General features: G+C 49.4%; 7 protein-coding genes across 7 annotated transcripts; 4 read left to right on the forward strand and 3 right to left on the reverse strand.

Annotated features, from left to right (window-relative positions):
* Window positions 1-1484: 1484 nt before the first annotated feature.
* On the forward strand, window positions 1485-3081 carry LOZ57_004110 (uncharacterized protein; the record flags this gene model as incomplete). Its single annotated transcript, XM_049253156.1, has 3 exons — window positions 1485-2016; window positions 2081-2546; window positions 2601-3081. The coding sequence occupies 3 exons, from the start codon at window positions 1485-1487 to the stop codon at window positions 3079-3081; spliced, it is 1479 nt and encodes a 492-aa protein (XP_049107751.1).
* Window positions 3082-3635: 554 nt separating this feature from the next.
* On the reverse strand, window positions 3636-4373 carry LOZ57_004111 (uncharacterized protein; the record flags this gene model as incomplete). The annotated part of the gene is made up of 1 exon (XM_049253157.1): window positions 3636-4373. The coding sequence occupies one exon, from the start codon at window positions 4371-4373 to the stop codon at window positions 3636-3638; it is 738 nt and encodes a 245-aa protein (XP_049107752.1).
* A 398-nt stretch (window positions 4374-4771) lies between these two features.
* On the forward strand, window positions 4772-5887 carry LOZ57_004112 (uncharacterized protein; the record flags this gene model as incomplete). Its single annotated transcript, XM_049253158.1, has 1 exon — window positions 4772-5887. One exon carries the CDS (start codon window positions 4772-4774, stop codon window positions 5885-5887), a length of 1116 nt encoding a protein of 371 aa, XP_049107753.1.
* A 736-nt stretch (window positions 5888-6623) lies between these two features.
* SPT8 (Transcription factor spt8) lies at window positions 6624-8427 on the reverse strand (the record flags this gene model as incomplete). Its single annotated transcript, XM_049253159.1, has 2 exons — window positions 6624-8320; window positions 8385-8427. The coding sequence occupies 2 exons, from the start codon at window positions 8425-8427 to the stop codon at window positions 6624-6626; spliced, it is 1740 nt and encodes a 579-aa protein (XP_049107754.1).
* A 912-nt stretch (window positions 8428-9339) lies between these two features.
* LOZ57_004114 (uncharacterized protein) lies at window positions 9340-12883 on the forward strand (the record flags this gene model as incomplete). The annotated part of the gene is made up of 5 exons (XM_049253160.1): window positions 9340-9702; window positions 9765-10123; window positions 10181-12180; window positions 12247-12340; window positions 12400-12883. 5 exons carry the CDS (start codon window positions 9340-9342, stop codon window positions 12881-12883), a joined length of 3300 nt encoding a protein of 1099 aa, XP_049107755.1.
* Window positions 12884-13402: 519 nt separating this feature from the next.
* On the reverse strand, window positions 13403-18481 carry YBT1 (Transporter of the ATP-binding cassette (ABC); the record flags this gene model as incomplete). Its single annotated transcript, XM_049253161.1, has 2 exons — window positions 13403-18359; window positions 18417-18481. 2 exons carry the CDS (start codon window positions 18479-18481, stop codon window positions 13403-13405), a joined length of 5022 nt encoding a protein of 1673 aa, XP_049107756.1.
* Window positions 18482-21351: 2870 nt separating this feature from the next.
* CDC34 (Ubiquitin-conjugating enzyme subunit) lies at window positions 21352-22211 on the forward strand (the record flags this gene model as incomplete). The annotated part of the gene is made up of 3 exons (XM_049253162.1): window positions 21352-21417; window positions 21475-21601; window positions 21733-22211. 3 exons carry the CDS (start codon window positions 21352-21354, stop codon window positions 22209-22211), a joined length of 672 nt encoding a protein of 223 aa, XP_049107757.1.
* Between the last annotated feature and the right edge of the window lie 129 nt (window positions 22212-22340).

Raw genomic sequence — 22340 nt, forward strand, 5'->3', positions numbered from 1 at the left:
GGCAATTTTACAAAAGATTTGTCTTTCATCCTTCACCTTTTTCAGACCTTTCGTGTATCTTTTTTTTTATGGCATTTAGTTGCAACGAACGAAAAATAGGGCCATCTTCTCTTTTCTTCTCTTATTTGGCACGGGCGGAACAGTGTCGACAATTCACACGCTGGAGTGATTGGGTTTTACCCCTTGCGGTCCACGGTCCCCCAGGATTTCATTCGCCGAGGCTTTGCAGGGGGAGATTGCCTGATCGATTTCCCATAAATGTACTTTTCTCGTCTCTCCTGGCTTGTTTTCTTTTTCCTTCCTTTCGCGGTTCGCAGAGTGGTGTCGGTTAGCCTGTTAGAGTCAGAACGCTCTGTGAATCCATCTAATAATTGACAAGAACCGCCTCGTGCCCGTAGAGCTGGCTCATATTATCGCGGGCCTCGCCGCCAGCTGGGCCAGCAGCGCAACTTGTAATCTCGCCTGCAGGCGCATCGTCGTCCGCACGCGTTCCACGACGTCGCCGCGCAGCCCACGCGCGGCGCTGCAGCGGCGGGATAGTTTTGCCGTTTCGGGGGCGGGCAGACTGACTTTCGGACTAACGACGGCCCGCGACATCTTTTACCCGATTGGGACACGCGATCCTCCGTTGCCGCCCGTCATGTGCCCGCGCCCGCTGAGACCCGCGATCGCCTGGCCCGCGAGGCTTGGGTGCCAACGCCCCCGGGTGTACCAGCTACCTCGCTGCCAGGTCGCGGGCCTCTGCTGGCCATGCACAAAGCGCAATAGTCGCCATGTCTCTGCGCCGCGGATTCGGCCCCCGGCCACTAGCGGCCTCCCGGCTCCGGGCCTCGAGTCTCTCGTTGGCGGCACCGCCCGCACGAGCGCCCTCGAGCTGGCGCCTTCTCCAGGCCAGGAACTAGATGCGATGTACCGGGTACTTTCCCCCGCGTTCACGGCTATCTGAGATGGCGTCTGCTGCTAAAACTGCGGCACGAAGCATAAAAGCTGTCTGGACGTCCTGCGGAGAGGGAGGACGGTTGATATCTAGTGCCTGATATACAGCCCTCCCCGCCCCCGGCTCGATCAACTTATGCGCTTCGCCCCTAGAAGACAGTCTCTAGGTCTTGTGTGCCAATCTCTTCTTTTTTTCTCCTTCCTCTGGTGTCTCTTGTCCCCCGCTTCGAGGTACATACATACCTGCGGCCAGGCCTCTCCCCTGCCCTTGCGTGCATAGATTGTCGTGATTAGTCGCAAGCTTCCCTGATACCCTGGCAAATAGGGGCTTCCCCTTCCTACTAAAGGCCCGATATCCCGCAAGGCACTGGGCAGTACGCTCCCTTAGCCTTCGTTATCTTGGATAGTGTGTGTCTGGCTGCTTCTTTCTCGCGGTGATCACGGTACTTCGCTGTGTCCAGTGCCCCAGAGAACACCATGCTAGTCCTGAGGTCTTAACTGGATTGGTCTAATATATTTCATTTTTTTATTCTAATTTTGGGGTCAATATGTTTACAGCAATGGACAATCCGATGTTTTTGATCGGAGCCGCTCTGGTCATGGCGCTGGTCGCCTGTCTGGCCGTAGGCGGGTCGCAGGGCAGACGCTTCCTGGATAGACTGAGAGGCTCTAGCAGAAAGGTTCCATCCGCGAAAACTCCACCGCCTGACTTTTCGGAGAAACGACCTTCGAGCCCACCGTATAGCAAGATCCTTCCGCCATCGCTCAGAGAAGCTCTATATACAGTTGCTAAGACCGGGATTCCCGACAGTCAGCGGGCTGCCTTAGCCCCTCAAGAACTTGCAGATGAGACCATGCTACGATCTATTCTTCCCATGACGGAGAGCTATAAAGCGTGCATCGGGGCTAGGTTTACACCCACCGGGTTTTCAACAGAAGAAATCAAGGCGCTTGGAGATTTCCCCGATTATGCGACTTTGAGCGGTGTTCCATTGCCGGAGCCTTATCTTGAGTTTGATATCAATAAGGCGCTGCCTAGACCCTACCGACCATTTCGTTGGAATTACCATCAGACGATGTGTAAGTGTCTTGATTGCATTTGTTAACTTTGGCCGATCGCTCGCTAACACGGGATGGATCGCAGCACTAACGAAATTGGAATCAAATTGGTGGCTCGAATTGGAGAATACGTACAGAGATCGTCTTGTTCAGCGAAAAGCCCTGTATGAGAAGCACGGAAAGTCTGTGCTTAATATGCTTCCGGGCGCTGAACTAGCATGTAAGGAGCTTATGGAGATGGTCATACAGTTCCTGTGCGCCAGATATCCACATTATTTTTCTCTTTCGAACGATAAGAGGTACTTTACAAACAGTATCCTGGATATAGTTGAGGATCTCCATGACAAGAGCCCCCTCGTCGTTCTTATGCATCATGTCCCTGAAGATTTTGGAATAATGCTGAGGGATGAAAGTGGTTACTATTTTTTGCGTGCAGGCTGTATCTGTTCTTCATTAGGATGGAATCTGGGTTCGAAGATGGGTATGCAGCTTCATGAAATTCATGAACCTATTCCAGATTATAAGGAGAAGATGCGGTTCTCAATGGACCGGTAAGTTGACATCTTGTATGCCGCCCCATGGGGACGATTACTAACTAGAAGCAGCTACTTCGCCAAAATGCCCACCGACAGACCCATTCAACGTGGCTCCTGGGGCCTTGAAGTCGAGCAGCCTCTCTTCATGCCTCCAGGTGACCCCCACGAGCAGTATCGCTACTCTCAGTCGCCGTCTCTGGACATTTCATCCTGCTATCTTCGCGTTGACTGGCAAACACTTCGTCGTCTTCCACTTTCTGGCGCTATTATTTTCAACTTTAAAGCTGTTTTTACGCCCGTCACTGAATTCCGCGACGAGCCCGGGGTTCCGGCGCTAATCGCAAAGGTCTTGAAGGACGGGAAGAGGAGTATTATGGAGTATAAAAATACTTGGCACACAGAGCATGTGGTACTGCCAGCACTGGAGAAATGGGCGATAGAGCAGGAGGAGAACGGGATTATTGAGAAGGGGTGGAAGGTAGAAACACTGGAAGAAAGTCCTTACTTCAAAGGGTGGGAGGAGAAGTGGCATCGCCAGCAAGGTTTCTAGGGTGCCTTCGTTACGAGAGGGTTTTTACGTTTATGACGATACTTTGATTTTTGGAATACCAGTTTGGAGTTTTGTTTGGATGCATGTTATCGCAAAGCCAAGATGATTATAGTATATAGGTAGCTTGTTTTCTGCTGGACACAGAACATGTGAACTATAACTGTCGTACGATATGGGTCGTTTACTAATTGTAGTTGGATCTAATTACGAATGCAGATATTTGAATTGCAGACACGTCCTAAAGACGAGGAAGCCTAAACAGAACGTCACCATATATTCTGGTAAATACATCACCACTGTATCTATCATACTGTAGTATGCATCTCGACTCGGCTGCCAGGCCTGGCCGTCCTCCACTTTTATAAGCGAGATCTCTACGATCTCAAGGCAAGTGTAGCCTATAGAATTTTTTCCAGCAAACAGAGCATCTTGTTGGTTAGGTCCTGGCGCAGCGGGAAAATTTCTACCGTCACCTAGCCCTTCAGTGCTAGAAATGGTGTCAAAACGACCTATAAGTAGTTTTGGGTTGTATAGAAGCGATAGGTCAGGTGGTTTCAATCGTCTCCGTCCCGCGATTCATGCTCACTTCTTTGATTCTCGTTATCACTCTCTTTATCAAGCTCCTCTAATTCTTCGCCCAACGGGCTGGTTCTTTCTTCCAACATATCCAAATCTTCCAATACCTGCCGGGCAGGAAGTTTCCAGAGACTTGTTCCGCATACGCGATCTTTGGTGAGTAAGTCGTCCACGAATTGATCTATATATGTCAACACAAAGCCATCCTTTGTCCGCCGTTTTAATTTTCTGTAGTCTGATAGTAATGGCTCAAGTACAGTGTAGACTTCCACCGGCTCAAAAGTCAGTCGGATATAAAAAGCGGCAAGTGCCCGCAAATATTTAAAATCTCCAACTGCTTTCAAGACTGCGGCTCCTTCGCCACCATCCTCATCGTCACTATTGTCGTCATCCTCCATTGGGTCATGAAAGTTGAGATATTCCAATATAACATCCTTCTCTGGCGCGAGTTGCAGCAGTTTAAATGCCAGGCACAGAAATGGTGTCGGTTTCTGGTTTCCACCATACGTTCCCCCGATGTAGCTCAATTCCACAGCTCTATCACACAGTGTGGCAGCATTCAGACCGAAACACTGTTCTTTCCAATAGTAGGAGTCTGTGATGCGGTCTCGGACAGCTTTTTCGAGGAGCGTTGCGGGATTGACGCCGCGAATCAACGGGCCGACGTAACCACGGGAATCGAGAAGAGCACTGGCATCGGCGCGGTGGGTGGACATAGATATGGCCGTAGTATGGAAAATGCGGACAGCTGTTTATGCAGCAAAATGGTTGTTCGTCCAGTAGTGTTGAATTGCCTGTCGAGCTGCTATCAGAGATATCGAAGTTTGGACAGCGTAAGTACTCCGTATAATACGGTAATATAACCGTAAGACTTATCGATAAGGTTACTTGGGCAACGAAACAGCGTAAACAATGCCGCCCATCGGAGAAAACACCCGTCGGATGGTGCCGATCCTCGTTATCGCAGGACTGACGAGGAGCAGAATAGCTGGCCTTGGCTCTGCAGGGTACGATAGGGCGTGTGAGGTAAATATGGCTTATAGCCTATGAGATATTGATGTCTCCTTCAACCCCTTTCTCCCATGTGTGACCAACCCGACTGCTCTGATCCGCCATGGTTCTCATCACGTCGGGCACGATTTCGGTGGTGATATCTACTTCAATAATTGGCATTTCTACATTTCTTCTGTTTCTCTCGGGCTACGTACTACAGCAACAGTCGGTTCGCAACATCCAAGCCGCACTGCCGAAATATACCGCACTCCCAACCCCCGCCGTTGTACCCCAGACACCGCTCGCAGAGCCCGGTGTCGAAAGTGGAGATTCTTTGTCGCCAGAAAATAGAGTCAGACGCCCTGCGAGTGATTTGGATGTCCAGAATCCATTTACCACGCTTCCAAACTATAAGCGTGCCTTTCAGCAAGCCGCCTTGGATGGAAGTGCCGCCGACGCATCGTTGAACAAGCAAGCCTATCTCCAGGTTTTATCAAAACCAAGCGCGGCAGATATATGCTCGACTCTCCTATTTGCCAAAACGATGGCATCAAACAGCACCCTTGCTACTGATAGAATTATTATCTACCCCGAATCATGGGATCGAAATTCCCCGACTGCCAACATTGCGGCAGCATTACGAATTCTTTTAACATCTAGCAAAGACTACAACGCGATTACATACGCGATAGACATGAATGATCTTAGGGATCGACATCCCTCTACAACACGCTTGCTTAAGAGAGCGTCCGCCCGCCTGCGATCCTACGAGCGCCTTCTATATTTACAGGCGCCAGGCGTGGCCGCCGATGTGAATCGGTTAGATCAGTTACTGCTTTCATTAGAACAGAACGACGTGTCAGCCCGAAGTCCGCCACGACCGTGGCTGTCGTGGCCATTTAGAAACAAGGACGATAGCAAAAGAACGTGGGTTCCTACCCAGCTATCAATTACGGTTCGAGACCTACCGTCCGCCGCCTTGATACTGTCCAGATACCTTCGCTCTGGTATGATATCGAGGCGGTCTCATGTACTCAGCACGAAGGCGCGGCGAAGCTATGTGGATTCTGTGATGGGTGCGTTGGATACGCACAATCAGAAGTCTCCTCGAGCATCGCCGAGCTATGTGTATTTCGAGAAGAGCAAAAATCGGCTGCAGGAACGAAATAGTGTATATTATTTGGAATGGAGGAGAGAACTGGAAAAGATATGTGGGGGAATCGATCTCAGTGACTAATGTGTATTTGGGGACCGGAGGAGGCTGATAATTTGTGTTGATTTATGATACCATTTTTTACCCTGACATGGAAGTTTTGGTGATTTTTGTGTGGCTTTCAGTGTTTGATTTTGAGGTCCAAAGGTGCAGGTGGTTTTATCTTCTCTTTGATTAATTCATGGTTCATCTATGAAGAGTTGGATTTACAGCATATTTTCTTTTATTCAGATAATGTATGTGTACGAAGAAACGGACTTAAAATAGTTTTGAATGTATGACTTATGAGGTATCAAACAAACTCTCTTTATATGTATCCAAGCTTCAAAAGCCAGCATATACAGATCAATGCACCTTCAAACGCCATTGGAAGCGACTGGCTCGTCTTCTTTAGATCCGTGCGCCAGAGAAATGATATAAATGATAGGGTATAGATGCAAAAATCGAAGCCAACCCCCTGCCCAGAAAACACCTTGTTCAACCCCCAAAGTTACGCCCTCCTCGCGCGATGGGCTTCTTAGGGAGATGGAATGCCGATTTCATAGCCAAGCATCACTTCTGTGGTCGCACCCTCCCAGCCTCTATTTCCACTGGCTGAAATCAAAAATCTACATGCCGGATCAGTATATAATTGTGAGATCGTGCCCGTACGATGGCCGGGAATAATGAGAAAGGGTACTGTGGAGTGTCGAGAAGGCTGCTCGTCTCGGAGGTCGTAGAGGCGAAGAATATCATGGGAGGCGCTGGATATATGTTAGCTCTAGCGTTCAAAAATGCAGAACGTAGCGTTTCTGAAGCAAAATTGGGACAAAACTACGTACCAGATAAGGTGTCGTCCGTTCGGCATTGCTTTAAGTGCTGACACCGCGCCGCTTCCCTGCGGGAATTTGAATGTCCGCTGCGGTTCCCGCAGACCCTTGTGCAGGTTATATTCTTCGACGGTGCCGTTCCGACGCCCTGCGTAGATGTAGTTTCCATCCGGCGACCAGCATGCATTCATACACCAGGGCGGGGTATTTCGAGGAACGATTCGAGCAACTGGGTCCGGTTGCCTTCGATCCCAAACACGTATCGTCCCATCAATCGAAGCACAGAGGAAGGTGGTATCTCTGATTATTTCAGATCCGGTGTCCAGGGAATCACTTGAGATGGTTTTGGAGACGCTCGGCGACCCGGAGTCTTCGGAGTGAGAGATGCCGTTAAGCAGCGGTTCTGTAATACCATTTGGGAGGTTCCCGTTCTGCGCAAGAGGTGCTTGTTGCTCCTGGCTTTCTGCTGAATGGGAAGGTCCAGATGCAGACTGGTCATTCAATGCTCCGTTTAATTGAGCAGCTGACTCCTTCTGCGCTTTTGCCTCTTCCTCTGCCTCTTTTTCTTGACGTTCCTGACGATCCTGCCGTATTCCATTGGTAATGGCTTGCGACATCTCATCCGCTGCGTCACCGAAAGCGCCGCCAGTCAGAGCATCGTTGTCTCCAAATAATGAGTCGTCACCAAAGAGAGAATCTGCTGGTGACTTTACTGGCTCGTCTGGTCCATGAGTCGTGGCATCAGGATTGACCTCACCATTAGCTGCGTTAGAGCTAAAAGTCTCCTTGGCGGCATTGTTAGATGAAAATGTTCCGTTTGTCACCCGGTACTCACCCGTCTCTCGTGGCACAGGGAGAGAGGATTCCGGCCGAATTTCAACCCCGGATATTTGCCCAACAGAGGCCCCATATACTCGTCTAGTCTGCCCGGTATTCAAGTCCCAGTCCAATACCTTTTTATCCCAACTCCCGGAGAGTAGATATTGTTCATCGGAGCTCAAACACAGGGCCGATACGGCAGAGGTATGTCGCTGAAGAAGAGCAATCTCTTTTCCTTCGTCATGTCTCAACGACTGTAATCGGATGCCACCCGACTCCAAGCCTGAGAGCAGCCAGAGACCTTCCGATTGCGCAGCCAACGAGTAGACGGGGGACAAGGCGTTGCCGTCCATGTTTTCCCAATAGGTCATCAGTACCCCGGCCTTTACCACGCTATCGACAAACGGGTGCCTCTGCGCCACGGTCAGCATCAGTTTGCTGTTGATGGAATCGGCCCAGTTGAATTTGCGGATGTATCCGTCAGATCCCCCGCTGAACACCCACCGCATGTCGGCCGTGGCGGTGACGGCGTTGATGGAGGTGCTATGCGGCGCGGCGGTCGTAGGCACTATATCATAGCTCAACGCCTGCAGGACCTCCGGCCGGGGGATTGGGCGAATAGGCAGCGAAGAGTCCTGCGGGGGGGCGGCGGCGGCGGCGGCATCGGCGGGCGAGGGCTGGGTCAGGACGACTTGCGGATTCTGGGCGCTCTGGCTTTCAGAGGCGATACTGGAGGCGGACGGGGTTTCAGGATCGTTGTCACCGTCGCCGTCGTCGGGATCTCGCATTGTTTCGTCCATGTCATTGTCTGAGCTGCCGTCTGGCGATCCTGGGGAGCTATGAGCATGGGTGGGAGCAAGAGGGTTAGCGAGCGGCGAAGGGCCGGGACTCACCGGCAACATCACGGTCATCTTCTTCCTCTAGAAGTGAAGGCATGATTCAGGGCGCAGTTACTGGTCGGACCATCCACTACATCACTTCAGGCGTTGCAGCGCGGGACTCTTGCTCGCTGAGCCCGCCGATGGATTCGCCGTGTCGGGCGCCGGATTATTGTTCTCCCGGCGGCTGAGCGTATTTAAGGTTCTGCGGGCGACGGACGGCAGCCTGGCGATGTTACGACGACAGTGACGGCGACGGCGACAACAGACCGGCCGTCGTGGTCGACGGGAGACGTCCAGGCAGGCCAGAAGGGTATAATGCTATCCCGTAGGGCCTTTAGCAGCGAGTGGCCAGTCTATCTATACCATACTACCATACCAGCCGCCGGCAGAAGGTGCAAGAAACACCTTTGTTTGTAAAGATGCGGCCATCCCGGCTATTTCCTGGATGCCAAAGGCCTGTTCTCTCCCAGCCCAGGAGCTGCAGTCTCTAAGGTGTGGTGCTGGCTGGGCTGGCACTTTGCTGGCTGTTTGTGCCTGCCTGGACACATACAGCCTATGTGCAGCCCTCTTACTGCTGCAAACATACCGTGCCAGGCCGTTGTCCCCTTCCGCAACATCTTCTCTGTGCTCTCTCTGCTAAGCTTTGCTGTGACAACTGCCCGCCGAGCAGCCACTCGCTCGGATTCACTGTCTCCTTCTTGTCGGAGCTTCCCTGCTCGGCATTGTTTGTTTTCTTTCACCTCGCCTCTCACTTTTCTTTCTCTCCCTCTCTCTCTCGTTCCTCCTGCCACCCCTCTCATCCTCTTCCTCTTCCTCTGGCCACACAAGCAAAGCAGTCTCTGCTTCATTCATTTTGCTCATTTTCTACATCTAATCTCTTCTGTTTTGTCTAGAACAGGGTGCTTACTGTAACATTCTGAGCCTAGGGAGTGTTGATATAATCCTCACCTGGATGCGGCCTCGATTCATGGGGCGGCCATCGGCCAAGCTGCTCGCCCACAACCCGGTGCCGGCTGTCTCATTAAATAAACACATCAGAGCATATGTAAATGCTACCCAAGCCGTCTCGAAAGACCACTCTTGGATTTCTAATCCGGAAATCCCCTCATCTGCTGAGATTCTCGGTATTGGCGACAGCTCTCAGCCTGGTGATGCGGTCTTTCTAAATCCCAACAAGATCGTTGGCCCTTGGCAATCGAAACATCTCTATCTTAAAACGCACTATGATCTTCTTCGTGAAGATGCGGTAGCTCCTCTAAGGGATGCCGTTGCTTATGTTCGTCAAGATCCGCGTATGAAGGATACCTTGGATATTTGCATTTACGAAAAGGTGATGCCTTGCCCTCATCAGATTTAATGCTTGCTTCTTAGCTAACATATAACGGCTCCCAGGTGCATATAATTGGTGTGACGTTTAGCCATGTTGGTGTTGCCGTCAGAGTGCAATTTTCCACGGTTCGGGCTGGCAAAAATATCGTTTGGGAATATTCTAAGCGGTTAATTAGCGGCAATATTGTTGCATTGACTCCTGCTAGTGATGGCTTTCAACGTAAATGTGTCATTGCTATTGTTGCGGCACGCCCATTAGATGGTCTCAAGGCCCAGCCCTGTGAGGTTGATCTTCTTTTCGCGAACCCTGATGACGTAGACTTTGATTGTCAGCAGGAGTGGCTCATGGTTGAGGCGCGAAATGGGTACTACGAGGCGCATAGGCATACCCTCACTGCCCTTCAAAAAATGAGTAGGGAATGGTATGTCCGGGCTGAGTATATCTTTTGTGTATGTGTCTGTGGTTAACCCTGTAATAGCTTTCCGCTCGCTGAATATATTTGTGACATCAAAAATAACGTCGAGACACCAGAATATATCATGAAGAATCCCATCATGAACATGTCGGAGCTCCATCCTACATCAAATACGACGACCCTTGTCAATGTATCAAAAGAGTGGCCATCACCGCCTGAAGGCTTGGACCAATCCCAATGGCGTGCACTAAGGCAGATTTTAACAAAAAAATTGTCTATTATACAGGGGCCTCCTGGAACTGGGAAGACATATATTTCTGTTGTTGCTATCAAGATTTTGCTTGCAAACATGCTGCCTGGAGACCCGCCAATCATTATCGCGGCGCAAACAAATCACGCGCTTGATCAGCTTCTTCGCCATGTCGCAAAATTTGAGAATAATTATGTTCGGTTAGGTGGTCGAAGTACAGATCCCGAGATTAAAAAGCGAACGGTGTTTGAATTAAGAAATAAGAGTAATCTTCCATATATCCCTGGAGGGACTCTACGCCCAGCAAGGAATCAGCTCAGGGCCATTGTTGATCAACTCACAGAGTTGATTGCACCGTTTGCGCTTGAAAGTTGCACGGAGCCTCTTCAATCCGATTTCTTTCTCAGTCTCGGTATTATTACACAGGAACAACATGAATCCCTAATCCATGGAGCAGAGGGGTGGTTTCACGCCGGTGATCAGGTGGACCCGATGTCTGCCTGGCTTGATGAACAGAGGGTTCCCTACAATGTCACTTACAAGACAGAACATTTCGGATTTGCTGAAGACGAGGTTGACCTGGAATACGAACAGTTGAAGGAGCTCGAAGCTGAACAGGGGCTTGATGATGATGATTTTGAGAGCCTCAGAGGGCATTATATGCCCCTCAGAGAAGGGTATACCGGACGAAACTATGCCGGTGATAAAGTAGTCCGTGAAAAATACCTCAAGTACCAGGATATGTGGGAAATCCCCACCTTTGCTCGTGGTCGTGCGTACACCATTCTTCAGAACCAGGCCAAAAATATAATCCGTGATAAATTGCGTTTTCTGACAAATGCCTATGCAACCACGGCCTCCAACTTAAAGGTTGGAAAATGGGAACGGGATTCAGTCATCCTCCAGGGAGCAAAACTGATTGGCATGACAACAACCGGCCTTAGCAAGTATAGGGCTCTTATCTCTAGCCTCAAGCCAAAAATCATCTTGATTGAGGAGGCTGCTGAGATTCTTGAGGCGCCAGTTACCGCTGCCTGTGTTGAAAGCTTGGAACACCTTATCTTAGTTGGCGATCACAAACAACTGCACGGTCAATGTGCTCTTAAAGAGCTAGAAGGGGAACCCTACTTTCTCGGGGTCTCAATGTTTGAAAGACTAGTGAATAATAATGTGGAGTTTCAGTGTCTAACAAAACAGAGACGTATGGCACCTGAGATACGAAGAGTTCTGGCTCCGATTTACGATAACCTGGAAGACCACGAGGCAGTCTTAAACCGACCTGACATTCCTGGTATGGGTGGCGTGAACTCATACTTTTTCTGTCATGTCTGGCCTGAGTCATCAGACAGTCTTCTATCCAAGTACAATGAGGATGAAGCAAAGATGGTTGTTGGCTTCTTTGTCTATCTCCATATGAATGGAGTGCCAGTTGAGCATATCACTGTTTTGACCTTTTACAACGGGCAACGAAAAAAAATTCTCAAGGCACTGAAAGATCATCCACTGTTGCAAGGACAGTATGTTAAGGTGGTCACTGTTGATTCTTATCAGGGCGAAGAGAATGAGGTTGTTCTTCTCTCACTTGTCCGCAGTAACGACCGTCACATTGGCTTCCTTTCCGTCGAAAACCGGGTCTGTGTAGCCCTCTCGCGGGCGAAGCGCGGTTTCTATATCTTCGGCAATGCTGAGGCCCTTTCCATACACAGCGCTCTCTGGTGGCAGGTTGCTCAGATCATGCGGCAAGAGCCAAAGCGGATAGGGTACTTCATCCCCGTGACCTGTTCTAAGCATAACGTTAGAACCCTTGTCCGAGGTTCGTCTCTCTTCTTATTTCTTCTTCTATGGTAATATTGCAGTGGTTGCTGATTTGTCTAACCAGACCCCAGGACTTGGGCGAAGTCCGATGGGGGTTGTTCATCGCCTTGCGGGGATACATTAGACTGTGGACACAAATGTCCATTGCGTTGCCACGCGTAAGGACTCCAATACCCCCTAGTGGCCCCAATTCTTCATGCTGACACAGTCTTAACAGAATGTCCCACGAAAGCGTTCGCTGTGAAAGACCTTGTCGTCGACTTCTTCCTTGTGGCCATGAATGCGAGAAGCCGTGCTTTATCCCTTGCGAATGCGACTGTCCGAAGGCACGCGAACTCCCAGTCGAAATCCAAGCATTACAACGTGTTGAAAACTTGAGGCCAGATTCGAAGGCCGAACAAGTCGCAAGTGTGCAAAGATATCGTGACTTTGCAAACGGTGGTGCGAGGAAAGCAGATGCACAGCTTGCACTTGCAACACAGAGATTGGCCGTGGAGGAGCAGCTGAGGGTTGCTGATGAAGAAGCCTTCGCGTCTCTTTTTGGCGAAGATATTGTCAACACGTCTTCTGCTTTACAAAACAGCACGGTAACACGTGCCCCAGATATTGCCGGCACGGCTCGCTACCGTTATGTACAGTATTACTCGAATGCCTCAGGTCAGCGAAGTGATAAGGAGGAGGTTAGCCTGCTGGATCTTTAAAGCGCGTTGTTTACAAATGACAATCGTGCTTGTCTGGTTGCTCGTTTTGCTATGGCTCGCGTCCGGTAGTTGTGCGGTACGAACAAAAAGGTTTAGCATGATCGGTCGCCATTGACAGACATGGGAGGCTTGATTGTTCGTTCGGGAAAACACCATAGACTTTGAATGAGGACCGAAAAATAAGAATAACAGTAAATGAAATTCTCCCTTGCATGTATCTTGTATCATCTCCTTTCAATGTCGTTTATTTGACCTATAGATATCTATTAAGGCGAGGGGTGCTATGTACGTGTTAAGGTAAGGAGTGTTTAGAGACACGTATCCGTTGTAGTGCTATTTGGTATACTTACAGGAATTTTCTAGTGGTTTGCGGAAGGAGTGGAATAGAGAATGAAGTAGCAAGATTTAAGGAAAAGTATTACAAAAGATTGGAATAGTACCGTAGAGGTGGTCTGTCTTAATAGAGGAAAAAAAATAACACAAAAAAGAAACGAATACATCGCTCAAACTATGTACCTTTTATGAATCATCAACCAACCTCTTCTGCTCCCAAGCCTTTTTAGCACCGTCCATTAGCGAATCCATATTCCCGCTGTTTTCACACATACTCCTAAACACGCCGTCGGTTTTATTCAGCAGCTGCCACGGCCCATCGAATTCGATAACTTCGCCGTGGTCCAGGACCAGAACCTTGTCGTAGTCGATGATTGTCTGCAGGCGATGCGCGATGGTGATGATCGTGTTGCCTTTCAGTTCTCGAAGTGTGTCTTGGATTTTGGCGTCTGTTGCGTAGTCGATCGATGCGGTGGCTTCGTCCATCATGAGCACTTTGGGCGACTTGAGCAGTGCACGGGCGAGGCAGAGGAGCTGGCGCTGGCCTTGGGATAGGTTTGAGCCGGATTCTGATATTGGAGAGGAGAGACTCAAAAAGATGTTTTTGTTTTCACGGAAACGAGCAAGGGAAGAGAAATCGGTTTCAGAGCCACTTGGCTCATTATCTAGTAATGATATCGCGGGACGATTTTGCTGTAAAATAGATTCGGTATCAGATTGTTGGGTAGATGTCGCGGGACCTATCAGATGGACTCTTCGGAGGGCTGTGAATATTTCCTCATCCGTGAAGAGCCCAAAGGGGTCTAGATTGCTTCGAATTGTGCCAGTGAAAAGGGTTGGATCCTGGGGGACGATGGTGATGGCCTCTCGAAGATCTCGTAGGCCAATTAGGCCAATGTCCACGTCGTCAATGATGATCTTCCCATTTTCCGCTTCAAGGCCACGGAACAGAGCAAGGGCTAGCGAGCTTTTACCAGCACCGGTTCTGCCAACAATCCCGACTCTTTCGCCGGGTTGAACTGAAAAGCTAATCTTCTTCAAGACTAAATCGAGGCCAGAGCGGTACCGGGTGGAATATTCAACAAACCTGACAGCGCCTTGGCTTGGCCAATTACCTGGAGGTCTATTCTCAGGAACGATAGCACGTGCTTCTTGCTCAACCTTAAGGTATTCTTCAATTCGCTCAACCGAGTTCATGTTTTGCTGATTCTCGGAGTACAGCCGGACTAACCACAGAATGTTTTCAGTGAAAGTAACAGCGTACGTCAATGACAAACCAGCAGCACCGGCGTCAATTCGGCCAACGTTGAGAAGAATAAAAGCAGCAGAAAAGAATGACACCAGGGCACCAGTAATATCGACTCGGAAAGCCAGCCAGCGATTACTAGCCCATAGATAGAGATATGGCCGGTTATATGTGTTAATTAGGCGATGGTTATCCAGGATGAATCGCGCACCATCACCGTAAGCTCTGATAGTGACGACGCCATTCAATGTCTCCCCAAATTGTTGGTACAGCGGGCTACGCTGCACCGATTCGAGTCTTTTTAAATCCCGAGAAGAATTGAGATAGAGGGCTCCAAGACCACAGTATAATAATGTAATAAATGCGCCGGCGATTAAGAAGCCAGGAGTAATGATGGATATCAAAATAACAATCATAAGAACCGACGCCATGCAATGAAGCATGCCAATGGCAGTGGGGGCAACTTCTTGGTCGACTGCCTCAATATCCTTGGAGAATCTGTTCATTATGCGACCCAATGGAGTCGAATCGAAGAACTTAAACTTCGCATGAGCAACTGCACGTAGCAACCACCCGTGAATTTTCCAAGAAGCATGTAGAGAACCCCAGAAGAGCACTAGTTCTCTGAAGAAGGATATAATGATGTAGCCAAAAGCCAAGAGCGCGTAGACAGTGAGGTAGTAGCTGATGTTGACCTTATCGTCGCCAGAGGAGCTGCTGATAAGCTTCTTAATGTGCGAAGGCCACCAATATGGCCGTGGGATGTTACCACTGCTAAGGCTGGTAACATGAAGGTTTGTAAAGCCTGCTGCGCTGCCTTTGTCGGTGGTATTTTGGTAAGCATTTGCCCAACTCCTAATCCAGATATTGGGGGCAAGGGATCCGAGTTGTTGAAGTGAAAAGACTAGTAGGGCAATGGTCCAGAAATACCATGGACCCATGGCCCGCAGATACATAACTATAGTTGACATTGGGACGCTGCCAGTCACTTTCTCCTCCTCTGTAATTGCTCCAGAGCCAGACTTTTTCTTTTGCTTCTTTACTGTGCCATTTGTTGCATTTTGGTTGTTTGGTTTACTCGAGGAATTGTTTCCATCCTCAAGTTGCTCAATGTTGATTTCTTCAGCAGGTGAATCACTTTGTGAATCTCCTCGGGAAGGAATTGCCGATGAGGGTCGCGATTGAAGCTCCGCACCAAGGGCACCGGAAGAGGCGACGTCCTGAGGCGAGCCTTGGGCAGTAACTCGGCCATTATCAAGAACCACCATGTAATCACATCGTTGCATTACGAGAGAAACGTTGTGGGTGACGAGGATGCAAGTACGTCCCATCATTAGCGGTCCCATCAGAGCTTGTTGGAATATATGTTTGGCAGTGTGAGAATCCACAGCGCTAAGGCAATCATCGAGGAGGAGATGCCGGGCATTACTATATATAGCCCGTGCAAGGGAGATCCGTTGCTTTTGGCCACCCGAAAGACTGATTCCTTTCTCACCAACAAGGGTTTCATCTCCAGCATCAAGAATTTCAAGATCTCTTTCTAAACCACACGCCTCAATCACGGCGTTATATCTGCCATGGTCGTAGGGCAATGCGAACAAAATATTGTCCTGAATAGTGGCATTGACAAGCCAAGCTTCTTGAGCACAATATGCCACACTCTCAGTATAACCAGTTGCTGGGTCAATTTGTAGATCAGCTCTATCACTTGTCCCACCGGGCAGATGTACTGCTCCCGCAACAAGTCTCATTTCACCTAACAATGCCATCAACATGGAGGTCTTGCCAGAGCCAGTTGGGCCAGCAATGACATTAAGCCTTCCAAGTCGAAACGTAACATCAACATCAATAAGACGGAACGCTTCCCGGTGAACCTCACTGCTCTGCGACTTATCCGTGGTCTTCGAACCCCACGTGAGGGTCGCTTTCTCAAGTGCGATTTTAGGTTCCTCATAGCTGGAATTGCGCAACTGGTTATATTTCTCCGTTTCTTCCTCATTCAAGAACTCTTCAACCCGGTCAATAGAAACCTTGGATTCAAGTATATGGGCGGCCATGTCTGCCAGTCGGTCCAGAGGAACTCGGAGTAGAGAAAACATCGATAATGCTGGGAAAGCAATTGACGGCACCAACTTCTTGCCTTCCACAACTGTATAGATAAAGAAAGTGGCAAAGGTGATGATAAATGGTGTCCCGTACCAAACTGTAGCAGCAACGGACCAGAGAACATAGCGTCGGCGTAAATATTTGAGTTCCACTTTTCTCTTCTCATTTATAATTTCCTCGAATCGTTGCTCCCACGCAAAGTATTTGATGATACGAATGTTCTGCAATGCCTCATTAGTGGCATGAATTCTGGAGTCAGTTGCAGCCAGAATACTGTTTTGCACATGTCGGAATTGAGATGCAATAAACATATTGAATGGAGCTATGAGGAGCATCAGAATTATACCAGCAAAGGAACTGAAGCCAATAATCTTGTATAGTAATATAATCGCGACGATGATCTGGACCGGTACGCTTGCCCAGAGATAGTGGAGGTAGGCACAGATCTCGCTGACTTTGAACGAATCGATAGCCATGAGATTGATAATTTTACCAATGTTCGCAGAGAGTTCGGAGTCCCCATCCGCGTCGGTTTCCGTCTCGTCTTCCTGAGTGTTTTTCTTATTTTTCTTCTTGGAAGCTTTTGATTTTTTCTTCTGCTCGCTTTCTTCTTCCTCGTCCGCGAGGCCGGAGACAGCTGCGCCAGCTTTCCTTCTCAAAGCTTTGGCATATAGTTCGCCGATGATGATCGCTCGAAACTTGACACTAAGCTCTCGTCCCAGCCACAGCGATTGGCCATCGCCGACAGCTTGTATAAGTCCACAAACAAACATGAGCATCACGTAGAACCAAGCGGCGTTGCGGGGCGTCCCTTCAGGATCCTCGACGTACTCAAGTATAAGTTTGAGTAGCCATGTTGGCAAAAATGTGAACAACCCTGCGAATATGGTCCAGATTCCTTGAATCAAGAGTGTACGGTCAAAGAAGCGAAATAATCTCCATGCTAGCTTCGACGTGCTTTTTGCTCGTCGGAAACTCATGATCACTGCAGCCGCTTGATAGCTTGGCTTTAAATTCCAAACGTCTGACATTTCCATGGATTTATTGTACCCCTGCCAAATCATCGAATCCATCCAGGAAAAGCTAAGGAGAGAAAGAATACTCGCGAATTGATCTTTAGGCGGTACCAAATCCTCCTCATGCTGAACCAGCACCGTTTTGTTGCCTTTCCTTGTAGTGGTCGCTAGTAAAAAGAGAAAGGAGGAGAGCCCGAAATCGACGGCCACACACAATCTATCAGGGTGCCGGTCCGGGTGAATGAGAATAGATCGAAATATGAAGATAATAAACAGCCATTGAAGCCCGTAGAGTGTGGTTGTATGATTCCAGACCTTGAGGCTGGAGGGGCGTTCACGTATGGAGAGAAAAACCCTCGTTGCTACGAGAATCAAAATATATACCCAGGCTGAAAGGCGAGCGATCGGCGGAAGGGTGGGTTTGCCATGCGTCGAGAGAGATGCCACAGCACCTGCATTGACGCCAACCTGCGCGGCCACTGCAAGCATTTCTATTATTAACCACAGCCATCTGCCGCGAGGAGTATCCGTTTCCAGCGCTGCTTCTGTCGTCTTGCTGATGGCCTTGTGGAGCATCAAATCGCTTTCTTCATCATCATCCTCTTCCGGCGCTTCCTCGCTTTCTGCCTCAAACTCGCCATTTCGAGATACCTCATGGGGCAGCGGCTTGTAGCCTTTATTCCGGCGTAAAAACGCCCCATTGCAAACAAGATGGCCAATTATAACCAGTAGCGACACGCCGCAAGAGACCAACGGAAAGACCAGAGACAGGTATCTGTATTTCCGGTTAAATGCCGGGATTGGAGGCGGGGGTATTGAACGAGCAGCCTACCTTTCTTGGAAGCAAAGGGATAAATCGTCCGCAAACCAGATCGGGCCTTTGCAGAGGTGCGACATTGTAAGTAGTTGGGTGAGGGGCTTTGCGATTGGAGTCGCGAAAAAGCCGAAGGCCCAAGGAGAGCAGCGGTTTACGACAGCCCCGGGTTCAGGACTGCTGACAGGACATCGGGAGGGTTCAACACGAAGAATACAAAAGACTTTTATTAATATTCAACATAGTATCAAAGAGCGTCAGCGAAGGAAAGGGATAGGTGAGGAAATTGCTTGTGCTGATTATCGCGAGCTCATGTCAGCGCACCGAAGTCTCGACAGAAGAACGAATCTTTCTTGTTAGGGGTAGCCTCAGGGAAAAAAAAAATCCGGCAGAAAGATATTTATTGGGAGATTGCAAATCCAACCGGGCCTCGCAGCAGAGTACGGAGTAGACGGCGGAAGATGGAGGAAGAAGCAATGCGTTCAATGGGCGAGGCGGGTTCTTGGGTTGTTGTTTAGGTCGAACTCTATGCCAGGGGATGATCGCTTGAAGCTTGAGTCACAGCTGGATCCTCCCAGCCATCCCCGTCGCCTTGCACTCCACACCGTCTCCAACGAAACCTAACTAATGGGGTGTGTGCAGCACCGCGCGGCGGACAGTGCGGACGAACTACGCCCTACGTGGATTCCGACTATATACGGAGTACATACAAACAAGGCCTCCAGGCAGCGCTGGTGATCGAGGGGAAGCTACCTAGCGCCACAGCTCTCAAGCATTTTTCGAAATTTGCTTCTTCGGGCCATAAAACCGTCCCTGCTCCACCGATGACTCAAGTGGCGGCTGATCGGGTATAGATGAGACAGAATATTGATCACTACGCTCTTTGATCCCATCCACGGCACAAACAAGTGTTCGGCCTGGGAAACACATCCTCGACCGGGCTCGTGCAACTGACAACACCCACAAAACACCAAAAAGACACAGGCAGGAATTTCCTCTCCGGCTATCTAGAGAATTGCTTCAGCAACTCGACGGCCTGGGACGCTGCAAGGATGCAGGGGGGTACCAGACTGGATAAACTCAATTTGTTGACCCCACTTGACTTTGATACGAGAAAACGGCACGGGCTGAGAGGGAAACGCGCCCTTCCAGGAATAATGAGTCGAAATTCGTAATATGGCATGCGTCCTGCAGCAATACAAGTATACCTGGCGCGCTTCACAGAGAGCTGCAACCGTGTGCCGTGTGAGATCAAACGGTTGAAGCTGCAGATGATGTTTGCTTTGGTTTGATAGGCAAAGGTTGTGAACAAATTCCGTCGATCTTGTTGTAGCCATGGCAGTCAAAGTCTGCTTATTCCACAATCATTTCTTCTGAACACAGAGAACACTTTGCTATTAGCTTGAGTTATCCCATGATATATCCTGCTGGATCAGGTCGAATAAGAGGCAAACAAAACTGTGACCACACCTATCTTCAGCTAATGCAAGAAAAAAAAAAACGATTGGATGTCGTTTGAACTATACATCATACAGCAGACATAAACACACGTACATGTTTCAGAGTTCATCTGGTCTTTAGTCTTTACCAAATGAATGTCCTCTAGTCCTGAGTTCTTGAAACCATATCTATCAAAATCTAGGCAACTGTGGCAGCAAACCGGTTTTACTGGAAGTGCCATCCGGTTACTATATATGATTGGCTAGATTATTTGATTTGGGGTACATATGCGGTCGCTTGCAGCTGCTAATGATGAAATTTGCGTAGGTACCTAGAGGTGGCAAGTGTAGTATGGAAATTGATAAATATAAGTATCTATGTACTGTACATGCATTCTTCCGCCCACACTTGCCCGATGTTTCTCAAAAGGATATCTGATTATTACAAGCTCCCTACAGAGCACATTTTTATGATAATTTTCACAGCTAATACTGTTAGCACCACATTCAGAGCATCACCCGCTAGCTCTGCAAGACAGTGCTCACCACCCCTTGATCATGCAGAGCAGATTGTTGTCCACCATGCCACTTATGGTTAAGGGAGAGTGACTGTTTAGCCTGTGAATTTTGAGAGTCTCGTTGTCAACTACCTTTTATTCAAGAGGGCAAGTTAAGCACCTGAATCGACGTTGGGGACCAGGTGAGAAGCCCCCATGACGATGCCCAGCAGCCAAGCCGGGAGCGCACGTCCATCACAGGGACAACGCCATGGACAGGAAATTCTGTGTGTCGACATACCCAAGAGTCCGTCAGGCCAGCCGATCCGTCAGCTACAAGTGACAGGCCTTTTTTCCAACATAGAGCTTGCAGGCGGGAGCCGTTGCCGCGTTGACTGACAACCGGAGATCGCGTACGCCAAGCCGCTTAACTAATTACATCACTCGCCACGTGTGTATTAGTCAGCGCTGAAAAGTCTGATGTGGCGGCTGGCGGTGGCTGGCGGGGGTGTGGCGCGCGCGGGTCTCTTGCGCGCTCGACGTATCACTCCGGCTCACTCGGCCTTAAGGGATCGGAAGAATATACGGAGTACGGAGTAGCTATTACATGCTATCGAAATGGGGTGGCAGCCACCAAAGCAGCAATCACCCCGACAAGAGGCGAGGATCAGCCGACTGGCGCGCCGGCAGCGCAATCCTTCAATCTGTGCGCGTGATTCACCCTTGTGGCGGCTCGCCCCTTCTGCATGGCTGATTGGCCCGGCACCGCGGCTGCAGGGCACTGGCGGCGGTGAATGAGACCAATTCCGTCACTGCGGCAGAACCGCCTGCAACACAACTCTAATCCGCTGTCCTTCCCCTGTGGCTTCTCTCTCCCAACTTCTCTACAGAGCATGCTCCCGGCCAGCACACTCCTCACTGAACAGTTTGCCAGCCTGCTCCCCTTGTGTCTTCTGAATTCACACCCCACTGTCACCGCCTCCGCCACGCCAGCCCAGAGTAGGACAAATCCCCCCCATGGCAGAGAGGATCCTTGTCAACGAGTTCAAAATCCTGTCCAAAGAGAAATGGGTGGATATCGAAGTGAGTGTTGTTCCGATTGTCCGTACCTAGCATTTAGCTAACAGTCAGTCTTCGCAGTTGAGAAACGATGACATTTTCAATTGGAACGTTGCCCTGATTGTTCTGAACCCGGACTCCCTTTATTACGGAGGGTATTTCAAGGGATGCCTGGTGTTCCCGCGCAACTATCCGTATTCTCCACCAAGTGAGTATATGAATGGCCCAAGGGATTGGCCAGCACGGCTCCAAAACAACCTCTCTGGAGGGCGAGGCTAGAGTTCGATAAAACCGGGAAAGATTCACAAACTCGAAATCTGACTTTTTTTCCCCCCTTAGCTTTTAAATTTCTTAAACCAATATTCCACCCGAATGTCTATGAAAATGGCGAGGTCTGCATCTCCATCCTTCATGCGCCCGGCGATGACGAACTGTCGGGCGAAAGCGCCTCAGAGCGTTGGTCACCCGCCCAGCGTGTCGAATCCGTCTTAATCTCCATCATTTCCCTACTTGACGATGCCGAGATCAATTCGCCCGCGAATGTCAGCGCGAGCGTCATGCTTAGAGACAATCCCAACGAGTACAAGGTGCGGGTTAGCAGGGATGTGGAAAAATCCAAGCTTGATATTCCCGAGGGCTTCGTGATGCCCACGCATGAAACTTCCATGGCCGAGCCTGAAAAGCCAGAAATCGTGGACGAAGACTTCTGGATTGATAGCGATTGCGGCGACGATGACGATATCTTTGGTGGGAGCGACTCTGACGACATAGAATATTCACACGAGGACAATGATTCTAGCAGCGATGCTGAAGAATAGCTCTGATACGGCAGGTATATGACTTCGTCATGCTGTTGACGTTATTCTTTTTCTTTTCTTGTTAGATGCATAGCTGGCGTGCATTTATGCATTTGCAACGGTTGACAGGCAGTTTCGGACTTTCATCCT

Source organism: Ophidiomyces ophidiicola, assembly GCF_022830035.1.
Source record: "Ophidiomyces ophidiicola strain CBS 122913 chromosome Unknown scaffold_16, whole genome shotgun sequence".
NCBI classification, from domain to species: domain Eukaryota; kingdom Fungi; phylum Ascomycota; class Eurotiomycetes; order Onygenales; family Onygenaceae; genus Ophidiomyces; species Ophidiomyces ophidiicola.